This window comes from Narcine bancroftii, chromosome 6 (assembly GCF_036971445.1).
Source record: "Narcine bancroftii isolate sNarBan1 chromosome 6, sNarBan1.hap1, whole genome shotgun sequence".
Taxonomy (NCBI): Eukaryota; Metazoa; Chordata; class Chondrichthyes; order Torpediniformes; family Narcinidae; genus Narcine; species Narcine bancroftii.
In genome coordinates this window covers 202,923,665-202,935,982 of record NC_091474.1, presented here as the reverse complement: position 1 = coordinate 202,935,982, position 12,318 = coordinate 202,923,665, and the positions used below count along the sequence as shown (strand labels likewise).

At 42.3% G+C, this 12,318-nt stretch overlaps 1 protein-coding gene across 9 annotated transcripts in view; it reads left to right on the top strand.

Moving 5' to 3' along the window:
- Positions 1 to 12,318, top strand: part of LOC138736964 (3',5'-cyclic-AMP phosphodiesterase 7B-like) — a 214,496-nt gene that overhangs the window by 165,880 nt on the left and 36,298 nt on the right. For all 9 annotated transcript variants that reach the window (XM_069887248.1, XM_069887247.1, XM_069887245.1 and 6 more), the window contains one exon: positions 4,324 to 4,387. In XM_069887248.1, the coding sequence (XP_069743349.1) occupies positions 4,324 to 4,387 (64 nt within the window). The remainder of the gene's footprint in view (positions 1 to 4,323; positions 4,388 to 12,318) is intronic.

Genomic DNA, 12,318 nt, shown 5'->3' with positions numbered 1-12,318 from the left:
CTCACACTCTCGCTCACACTCTCGCTCACACTCTCACCCACACTCTCGCCCACTCTCTCGCCCACGCTCCCTCGCCCACGCTCCCTCGCCCACGCTCCCTCGCCCACGCTCCCTCGCCCACGCTCCCTCGCCCACGCTCCCTCGCCCACGCTCCCTCGCCCACACTCCCTCGCCCACGCTCCCTCGCCCACGCTCCCTCGCCCACGCTCCCTCGCCCACGCTCCCTCGCCCACGCTCCCTCGCCCACGCTCCCTCGCCCACGCTCCCTCGCCCACGCTCCCCCCCCCCCTGCTTTGAACTGGTACATACAATGATCAAGGAAGCATTCACTACAATGCCCCACCACCCCTTGACTCCGGGCAGGCACAGTTCTATGCTACAAGGGACACTAATTAAATGCTCCCAACCCTTTTAAACACTGAACATTTTACCAACAGTTTCTCTAGCACCATTCCACATTTCTAGGCCTGGAGTGAAGCAGGATGCTCCCAAGCTGGCAAAGAGGAAGAACAAAGAACACATGGCACCTTTATAGTGCTGGAGGTTGCAGCCCAGGTCATTAACAGAGTCAAATGGCTCAGTGCCAGAAGAGTTAATCCAATTACAACATCCAATGGCCCAAGACCAAGTACAGGCATGCTGAAGAGTCTCATCCAAGTAATTTACATGGGACCAATGGCAAGGTATGCACTAATGAGTGGGGCAGAACCAAACCTTGATTGGTAGCTGGTGTGCCCTCTGACTAGGTAGGGGGCAGTGCTGTCGCATGACAGTCACAACCCTTCCCAATATGCTTCTACCATTCAATTGCAAGTTTAAGTTTATTATCATCTGATTGTATAAGTACAACCCAATGAATCCTATGGATTGACGTCCGATCCATTTCACTGAAGCAACCATACCTCACTGATGCAGCTGGCCAGGATTCTCTCAATAGAGCTCCTGTAGAAAGTTGACATAATGGTGGCTGATAGCCTTACCCTCTTCAGTCTTCTCAGAAAGTGCAGTCTTCCTGACAATTGAGGAGCTGTTGAGTGTCCACAATAGGTCCCTATGTAAGTGATCTCCAAGGAACTTGTTGCTCTCCACTCTCTCTGCTACAGAGTTGTGGGTGTGCAGTTGTTCCTGGCCCTGAAGTCCACAATCATCTCCTTCATCTTGTCCACTTTGAGACTCGAGCTTTTATCTCGCACCATTTCAGAAAATCTTTTGTAGTGTGACTCATCGTTGTTGCTGATTGAAGCGAGCTCCTGTTATGTCATCTGCAAACTTGAGCTGGATCAGGTGATGCAGTAGCATGAACAGGAGTGGGCTGAGCACACAGCCCTGAGACTTGCCAGTGCTCAGCGTGACGGTGCTCGTTATTCTACTACCGAGCTGGAGAGACTATGGTCTTTCCGTAATGAAGTCCAGAATCCAGTTAGAGAGAGGGGTTTTGTTTCCCAGCAAGGACAGCTTCTCCGCCAGCCTCTGGGGAATGGTTGTATTTAATGCCAAGCTGAAGTCAATGAACAGCAAAGTATTGAGCCTGCTGTCACAGGCTACACAAAGCATTGTCGGGAAGAATTGCAGGCAATGACACCATCCTTCCCTGATGAACTCAATGGATTCTACACTTGCTTTAAATTTGTCAAGGTGTCGACATCACTCAATTCAACATTCTCAAGAGCATCTGTATCTGTACCAAGGTCACCGTAACTAATGTCAAATCTGCCTTCCTGAGAGTGAACTCGCAAAAAACACTGGTCCAGATGGAATCACTGCCATGTCCTGAGAATCAGCAGAAACCAGCTATTGGGAGCATTCTTTAACCTCTCCCCGCTTCAGGGCAGTCTCTGAAAATCTGTGAGAACCAAATGGCTGGAGGTTTTGCAGGTATTTTAAATCTCTCGCTACCACAGTCAGAGTGCCCCTCTGCCTCAAAAGGATACCAATAATTCTGGAACCCAAGAAGAGCAAGGTGATGAGCCTCAGTGATGATCGGCCAGTGGAAATGACGTCTTCCATGATGTGCTTCAAAGGATTGTTTATAGACCAAACCCATTTCTGATTCAGGTAGGACCTGGGCCCTCTTCAATATTGTCATAATAGGTCAACGGCTGAATAACTGGAAGTGATGAATCCAAAATGGAGATTGAGAATCTAGTTGGAAGATTCTAGAACAAGAATCTTGTCCTTGTCTCAGAGATCAAGGGCCTCATTTAGGAAGGTGAGACCAAGGGGACCAAGAAGACTTGTCTGTCTTCTTGGGAGGAAATGGAGAGAAGCAGAACCAAATTTCTGGGGTCCATATTTCAGCAAACCTTCCCTGGAGCCAGCATATTGAGGCAGCCATGAAGAAACCCATCCACCATCTCCACCCCCACCCATACCCCAACCCCAAAGACTTCTTAACAAGTCTGAGAAGATTTGGCATGTTGTCAAATATGCAATGATACTTAAACAGATGTGGTGTGTTAGGTATACTAACTGATTGCATCATAGCCTGTGTTTGGAATTTGACTGCCCAGGAATGCAGAGGCTGGAGATCAGTGGTTCTCAACCTTTTTCTTTCCACTCACATACCATTTCAAGTAATCTCTATGCCATAGGGGCTCTGTAATCAGTAAGGGATTACTTAAGGTGGTATGTGAGTAGAAAGAAAAAAGTTTGAAAACTGCTGTTTTAATCGTATTAATTGACTCGTTATGTGCACGGTTTCATAACTCCAAAGGAAATGGGCCAGTGACAGTTTTTCTGAAGCAAAATATGTCAGTGACATTTGGACCTAGAGCAGTGATCCTCAACCTTCCCTTCCCACTCACATATCACCTTAAGCAATCGCTTACTAATCACAGAGCACCGATGGTATAGGGATTACTTAAAATGGTAAGTGAATGGAAAGAAAAAGATTGAGAACCACTGCTTTAGAAGGTCGTAAATATAGCCAGGTCTATCACAGGCTCTGACCATTGCAGACGTCTGTGTGAGGTGCTGCGTCAAGAAGACGGCCAACATCATAGAGTACCCCTATCATCCTGCTACCTTTGGGCAGAAGGTAGATTCCTGAAGTCTAGCACCTTTGGGTTCAAGAAAAGTTTCTTTCCAATAGCTATCAGACTCTGGAACCTTCCCTTACTTCAATAATCGTCAACTGTTCCGACAGCACAAAAGGACTGTCTGGACTACTGCATCAATTTTGACATTTAAGAAAAATGTGAATAGGTATATGGATGGGAGAGGAATGGAGGGAAATAGACTGGGTGCAAGTCATTAGCACTAGGCAAAATAATAATTCAACATGGCTGAAGGTCCTGTTTCTGTGCTGTAGTGTTCTATGTTCAATGTGTATGACAACAAACTCATCACCATCTTGCACTTGTAAAAGATGATGCCCTTGCATTGTTTTTAACTGAACTTTTTTCAATACCCTACACTCTGTTCATGGTTCCCTGCACGATTTGACTTTTTGTAACAATGTGTTTATTATTGCACTACTTGTATGAGTTGACTTCCCTAGACAGCTTGTAAAATGAAACGTATCTCAGTACATGTGATAATAACAATTCAGTTCAAGACAGTGGCACAAGTATTCCAACAGCATGTTCCTGAAAAATCACATGACTTTTTGGCCCAGCCCGGCTCCACACTGGTTTTAATTCTCTTTTTGAGTCTTATCATCCAGTTGTATCAGTGTTACTCTTTATTTCCTCTCCTGTGTAGTCATGCAACCATCACCAAATTCATCTGTTATTCGCTTCTACCACAACCCGTAGAAGTTCCACATTTTTTTTGCTCTTGGTTAAACAATTTTGAATTGTCTATTCAATATTTTAGTTGCTTTCTTATTCTAATTAATGTTGTTAAATGAGCACAAAGACTTGCCCTTCACAAATTTCAGCATTAGCGAAGGTCCACTGATAATGGAGGCTGGAAGATGTGTAATTGGAAGAAGAAGGAGAAAGGGGGTGGATGAAGCAGCAAGTGGAAAGATCAGGGAGAAAAGAGCTAGAGAAGTTGGTGGTGAAAGAGAAAGCCTCAGCCCAGAGAATATCATCAGCGATGGGGGAGGTGGGGGGAGAGGTGTGGGAACAATCTGAAAACAATTGAAGAGACGTTTTTCCACCTTTTTCATTTTTGCCTCCTTTATGATGCTCCCTGAAAGCCACTTCTGACTGTACTTATGGTCAAATGCACAGAAATCTCATAATGGCTGTTAAAATATCTTTAAAATGTCCTTTGGAGATTTATATGAGCATTATTACTGTGTTATTAATGGTATATTATTATCTGCCAATAAACAAGATAAACTGTTTATTGACAATTTTCTTCTTTTCTTTGTAGCACATGTTATCAAAAGTCGGAATGTGGAACTTTGACATATTTTTGTTTGACCGTCTGACTAATGGTAAGTTAATCGGTAAACCTTCAGTAAGTTGATATAAGCAACCAAAGGAGTATGTTTTGTCTATCAAAATGCTCTTTTCCCTAGATTATTGAATTATCATCTTTGATTCATGTATTTTCATTTTACAAGGAGTAACTTTACCTGCAAGAAGTTGCTCTACGTCAAATTAACAAGCTCTAAACTAGCAGTGAGCCATTACTAATGGACAGCAAGTTGAATGAATATTTGTCAGAAGATATTTTGGCTTTCTCTGATTATGTTAATTGATAACCTAAAGAATGTCAGACTTAGTTTTTTTTAAAAAAATCATCTCAAATAATATAAATCCCCATAAGAAAAACTTAAAAACTGGTGAATTTAATATCTACTAATTTTAAATTTTTTCTGTAAGTTCTTGAATATCTGACAGACCCAGCAAACCCGTTGTCCAAGCTGCACTCTGGAGGACTATGTGGAGATCTCTGGGTATAAGGTCATTTAGGACAAGAGCAAAACCATGCCACTTTACTAAGGGGGATTATAGTCAATATCAAGAAAGTAGTCCATTTAAAGTGGCCACCAAATGGGATACCTAGGAGTCAGAATAGACAATAACTTGAATAATTTATATAAACTAAATTATACCCCCTTACTTGGGAGAATTGAGGACTTAAACAGATAGATATCCCTGCCCAGAGCATTAGTGGGCAAGATCAACTATGTTAAAATGAATATGTTACCAAGATTTCAGTATCTCTTTTAGACACTGCCCGTTGCATTTCCCCAGGAATTCTTCCAAAATTTGCTTTTGCGAATAAGGATATTTCTATGGAACAGAAAGGTAGCCAGAGTCTCTATGGAGAAATTGACCTTGGATTAGAGTCTGGGTGGAATATGAATGCCAGACTTCAAAAGATATTATTGGGCAGCCCAGTCGAGATACATCACCTCACTCCTCAAGGAAGGAGATGTACCATCCTGGGCACAAATTGACTTTCAACTGGTAGATGAGAAGGTGGCAGAGGACTTTATTTATAAATGGGACGTCAAACTGTTTTCTGGGCAAACAGACAGCCCCATACTAAAACAACTAATCTCCATTTGGAATAAAATTAACCAATATGTAGAGGCTATCCCCAAAATCACCCCTGACTCCAAATAGATTAATACCATTGACAATAGGTGATGAGATCCTGGACACCTGGCATCATAATGGTGTCAGGACTGTTACAAGTGTGGGCAACTAATGTCATTTGAACAACTTAGGAATAAATATGATCTATCAAAAATGATGATCCACTGCTATATTCAGATCACATCTTTTCTACAGGACAAATTAGGTCCAACTATGGCTCTACCAGCATGCAGTGACCTAGAAGGGGGAATTCATGGAAGTTCATCGGCAATGTATTTCTTGCTCCAAGTGGAAGGACCCAAACCAGGCCTTCACAAATCAAGGCAGAGGTGGGAGTCAGATTTAGGAATAATGATTGATGAGCGCTGCTACTCCGCCCTGTGTCGGACCAGCAGGACTGCAATTATTAATGCATGATATAGGCAGGTACAGTACAATTTCCTACACCAGCTGTACCTGACACAGCAAAAATTGAACAGATCTAAACCAGAATTATCACACGCTTCTGATGTGCTATTGTAACAGGAACCTTTGTGCACGCAATCTGGAAATGTACCAAGGTGAAACCCTTCTGGGCAGAACTGGGCCAAGACCTGGAAAAAAATTATAGGCAAAGAATTCCCATAGGACCCAGAGCTGTTCCTGTTAGGAAACATAATGGACACAAGACTTACAATGAACCTGTCCAAATTTCAAATCCAATTAATAATGATCACGTTGGCAGTGGCCAGAAAGTGCATAGCAGCTAACTGGAAGTCCGACTCCTGCTTGAGCATTGCACACTGGAATGCAAAAATGTGTTCCTCTGGAGAAATTACACTTTCTTGAAAATTTGGCAACCATACCTAAATTCCATAGGAGCACGATTATAGTGTGGACCATCATGCCTTGCCGCCCTACCTTCCCCATCTACCCTTCAGAGGGGGAGCCCTTCCCATCCGAACCAGGAAAACATCTAAAAAAAGGAAACCGCCTGAGTACTGGCTGCCATGTCGTGAGAAACCCATAAACCCCCGATAGATGTTTCCTTTCTTGTGACGTCCTGAATGTTGTGTGTAACTGGTTGGTTAAGTGTTAAGTGCCAAAGGGGTAGGGGGAGGGAAGGGGATAGATAAAGCTTGAACTCTTCAGAAAATCTTGTATAGAATTGATAATTGTAAACTGTAATCAATGTTGATGTCAACATTAACATCGATAAAATTGAAAACTGAGTTTAAGTTTGGAAAATCACAAAATAAATTTAAAAAATGCTCTTGAGTATCACAATGGTTCTGATGTGATGAAAAAAAATCTTAATTTTGATCTCGTATTTCTTTTCTGTTAAAAATAAAGTTAGTATTTTGTTTTGTCTGCACTGCTATCATATTTACTGATGGTGTGTTCAGATGTTGGCAACAGACTAGTGTAAAACAGAATGAATTAAATCTACAGAAGTTGCTTGTTTGTACTCCACTTAACCATTGATTTTCAACACAGCTCCAAGCCCTGGACCATATTCATTCTGTTCACATTGATTCTTCCATCTATCTAATCTGATATTTATATATTTGTAGCTAAACCAGTAACTGAGTAAATTTCATTTTCCATTAATTCGCTGGTTTGAAAATGTATCATACCTACCATTCTAAATGTTTTGTATTTAATCTTATACCCATGACTTGTCCAACATGATCCTTCAATTACTGGAAGCAGGTTATTTTATTTCTAGACCCCAGTTGTGTGTTGTTTCTGAACTGATCTGGAAAGGTGTTTAGTTCAGGGGTGCAGATTGGGATGGATTCCCATGAATGAACAAACTTTTTTTTTTGAGCTCAGAGACAGAGCCACAGCCACAGCCACAATTTTCCTTGCTAGTCCTGAGAAAGTGTCTTCGACCTGAAACATTAACTGTGTTTCTCATCCTACTGATGCTGCCTGACTTAGTGTTACCAGCATTTGCTGTTTTGGGACAGAATGTATCCCTTCATGAAATTTTAATTCATGAAACCCAGATTTATCCAGCTTGTTATATTATTGCAACTGGATCATGTTGTTTAGAACTTTCACCATATTAACAATAAAATGCAATTTAAGAGATGACTAGTGGTCCAGTTACTATAGAAGCAACAAAAGATGGAAAATAGAGGAGAAGCAAGTTCTATGCCTCAAGGATCAATAAGACACCACCAGTGAACAATCTGCATTCAGTTGTCATTTGGTATCCATCAAATAGAACATGGCCAAAAGGATCAAAATATGCTGATTAATTCAAAGTGATGCCAGGAAAAATTGTGAGGAGGAGTGCAAAAGAATGGAGGTGAGGGAAAGTGCAAATAAACATGAAGAGATATGTTGTTAAGGAGAGAGGAGAGGAGAAAAAAAACAAACACACTTCAATTAGCAAATGGAATTAAAGAACAAAAAGCATAGAATTAGTCACACATGTAAGTTAGAAGGTAATTCAAGGCAGAAGCAACTCCTTGAAGAATAAATAGAATTCTGTAGAGGACAAATGCAATCGATAAAAGTCTGGTTACATTGCAATTGAATTGAGCACTGCAATATATCTTGAAATGTAGATTCATCAGTTTGCTATCAAGAATTAGAAAAAAAAAAGTAAAAGCTACTACAATTCAAGGGGCAGATAGGATTTAAAATTGTTTCAGTGGCCGAAAGCAAAGCGTTAACATGACTTTAATGACAAGTAGGCTGGAATCAGAATGGTCCCACTTGAACTTAAACAAAGACAACACATTTGTGATTGATGTCACAGAATAACATAACTGTTAAAGTCTGGTAAGAAGCAGTTTGATTCTTTTAGACATATGGTCATCCCATCCCTCTGCCCGTTGCCCTTTCAAATACTCGTCCAACTCCTTTGCTGCAATTGAATCTGCTTCCTCTACTGCAGGATATTCCATACCCAGATCATTTGTTGCACAAAAAATAGTCCTCTGTCACAACAACTTTGAAGAAATCATATTGGAACTTTACTGGGCTTCTACATTTCTGGTCAACACATTAGAGAAGATGCAGTTAGTAAGATGTTGCTGAGGCCCAGATACATTTTGATGAGAGATAGTCTGGGCTGGGACTGCTTGCTTTGGAACAATTAAGTTTCAGGGAAAATTTAATCAAGGTGCGTACATATTTTTTTTACAGGGCTAAATAAGATGAACAGGAGAGAATTGTTTTATTGCTTGAAAAGATAAATACTTAGAGAAAGATGGAAGGATTTAGAGAAAAGCTGAGGAAAATTCATTTCTGTGGTGTCATTTCGGGTTTGCTGAATCTTGGTCAGTGGTACTATTCACTTCTTTGCTACTTTAGTGGCAGCCTTGGGATTCTTAAAGCAACTTCTTTCTTTGTAACTGCCTTGATCACACCTCAAACCACAGTCTGTTTTGTGTCATGGACAGCAAAGTGACCTCGCACACACATGGGTTTATTTGCAACCATGGCAACAATGGCAGTATTTCCCGACTTTATCAATTTGAGGCAACCTTCCAACTTCTTCCCGGATTGACGATCAATCTTCACCTTTAGCTCATTGAACTTGCGGGAGATTTGGGCAGTATGACGATCACGTACTGGGGCATAGCAAGCACATATCCGACCAGAGTAAAACACAAAAGTCTGCAGACACCATAATTGAAGTAAAAACACAATTGCTGGAGAAACTCAGTAGGTCAAACAATGGACTTTGTTTAGCAAAAATCACGCACCTGCTCACATTTTGCTCATTCCTTGATGAAGGGCTCAAGCCTGAAACTTTGGTTATCTTTGCTATATATTATAAAGCACATAGTTTGACCTACTTAGATTCTCCAGCATTGTGTTTTTACTACATATCTGACCAGGAAGGTTCAGAATATTAACCTGTGCAGAGATCCTGGAAGACATTACTCAAAGGGTGTGCCGGCAGGAACACTTACCAGTATAATTGCAAGTTATATGGATGAACTCCTGAAATGCTGTAAACTACTAGGCTTCAATAATTGGGATATTGGAAGAGTATAACTGGCCTTTTTTTGCCCACAATGGGCAAAATATCTTACTTGAGAGGATATGTATTATGTGGAGAGATAAAGTTAGTTATCATCTGACCGTACAGTTACAACCAGACTAGACAGTGTTTATCTGGACCATAGTGCACACACGTGCTCATATAATACACAGAACATAATCATTATATAATTATTTTTATGTATGTCTATTTACATTGTGTGTGTAATTGTGTATAAATGTATACACACTCCCTCTCTCTAAAATAAATATGTATGAATATTTCAGCATTATTTACTAGTTTCATTTATAAGAGACCCAATGTTAGCTCCACCATGGGACTCAACAACAAACTCAATCGGGGACTCACTTAAGGATTCTTTTGCACTCTATTGATTTTTTTTAAACATTCATTATCTGTTTACAGTTCTTTATTTGTTTACATGTGTACAGTTTTCTGTGCACAACCAGTAAGTGGTAATTCTGCCTCACCTGCAGGAAAAAGAATCTCAGGTTGTATGTGATGTCATTAAGTAATCTGACAATAAATCTGAATCTGAAGGTTACGGGATACTGTTCATCGATTTCCCAGCATGTGGAAAGTAGCAATTTCCCAGCCTAGCACTCCTGATTTTAATGCTCTTGCATCTCTTTCCTGATGGTAGTAGATCAAAGATAATATTAAAGATGCAGTAAAAACTCAAAGCAATTGACCAAGATTACCAGATTTATGTTCAATCTTGACATTTCTTGGCAATAATTGTATTAACATTATATCTTTATTTCTAATTAATTCAAGGAAAGTGGGCTTTGCAGGCTGGGCCTATATTTAATTGCTACCTGTCATTGCCCTTGAGAAGGTGGTGATGAGCTGCCTTCCTGAACCACTGTAGTTTTTGAGGGGCAGGAATGCCCACAATGTTGTTAAGGGGGGGGGGGGGGATTCCAGGATTTTTGACCCAGTGACAGTGAAGGAATGACAATATATTTCCAAATCAGGATGGGTTGGAAGGCAACTTACAGGTGGTGGTTTTCCATGCTTTTGCTGCCTTTGTCCTTTTAGGTGGTAGAGGCAGTGGGTTTGGAAGTACTGCCTGTGGATTACTGGTGCGTTCCTGTGGTGTATTGATGGTATGAATGAACAGGGTGCCTATCAAGCAGGATGCTATGTCCCAAGCTTCTTGAATGTTGAAGCTTCACTCATCCAAGCAACTGGAGGCATTCCATTACACTGCTGACTTGAGCCTTGCCGACGATAGACAGAGTTTTGGGAGTTAGGATGTGAGTGACTTGCAGCAGGATTCCTAGCTTCTGGCTCTTTTAGGTACATTGTATATCTGGCTGTTAAACTGGTTGACCGTTTTGAGTTTTGTATGCCCGATGGAGATGTGGGGGGGCTGGTAGTCATGGTGGGGAGCTGGCTGATGGAGGACCTCCGTTTTCTTCAGGCTGACTTCCAAGCCAAACATTTTGGCAGTTTCCGCAAAACAGGACGTCAAGCGCTGAAGAGCTGGCTCTGAATGGGAAACTAAAGCGGCATCGTCTGCAAAGAGTAGTTCACGGACAAGTTTCTCTTGTGTCTTGGTGTGAGCTTGCAGGCGCCTCAGATTGAAGAGACTGCCATCCGTGCGGTACCGGATGTAAACAGCGTCTTCATTGTTGGGGTCTTTCATGGCTTGGTTCAGCATCATGCTGAAGATAGTAAAGAGGGTTGGTGCGAGGACGCAGCCTTGCTTCACGCCGTTGTCAATGGAGAAGGGTTCGGAGAGCTCATTGCTGTATCTGACTCGACCTTGTTGGTTTTCGTGCAGTTGGATAACCATGTTGAGGAACTTGGGGGGACATCCGAGGCGCTCTAGTATTTGCCAAAGCCCTTTCCTGCTCAGCCTGAAGCAAACTGAGGTCCACCATCAGCCAGCTCCCCACCATGACTACCAGCCCCCCCACATCTCCATCGGGCACAAAAAACTCAAAACGGTCAACCAGTTTACCTACCTCGGCTGCATCATTTCATCGGATGCAAGGATCGACAAAGAGATAGACAACAGACTCGCCAAGGCAAATAGTGCCTTTGGAAGACTACACAAAAGAATCTGGAAAAACAATCACCTGAAGAAACACACAAAGATCAGCGTGTACAGAGCCATTGTCATACCCACGCTTCTGTTCGGCTCCGAATCATGGGTCCTCTACCGGCATCACCTACGGCTCCTAGAACGCTTCCATCAGCGCTGTCTCCGCTCCATCCTCAACATTCATTGGAATGATTTCATCACCAACATTGAAGTACTCGAGCTGGCAGAGTCTGCAAGCATCGAATCCACGCTGCTGAAGACCCAACTTCGCTGGGTGGGTCACGTCTCCAGAATGGAGGACCATCGCCTACCCAAGATCGTGTTATATGGCGAGCTCTCCACTGGCCACCGAGACAGAAGTGCACCAAAGAAGAGATACAAGGACTGCTTAAAGAAATCTCTTGGTGCCTGCCACATTGACCACTGCCAGTGGGCTGATATCGCCTCCAACCGTGCATCTTGGCACCTCACAGTTCGGCGGGCTGCAACCTCCTTTGAAGAACACCGCAGAGCCCACCTCACTGACAAAAGACAAAGGAGGAAAAACCCAACACCCAACCCCAACCCATCAATTTTCCATTGCAACCGCTGCAACCATGCCTGCCTGTCCCGCCTCGGACTTCTCAGTCACCAACGAGCCTGCAGCAGACGTGGACATACCCCTCCATAAATCTTCGTCCGCGAAGCCAAGCCAAAGAAAGAAATATCTGGCTACTCCAGTTCAGTACCTGGTCAATGGTAATGACTAGAATATTGAT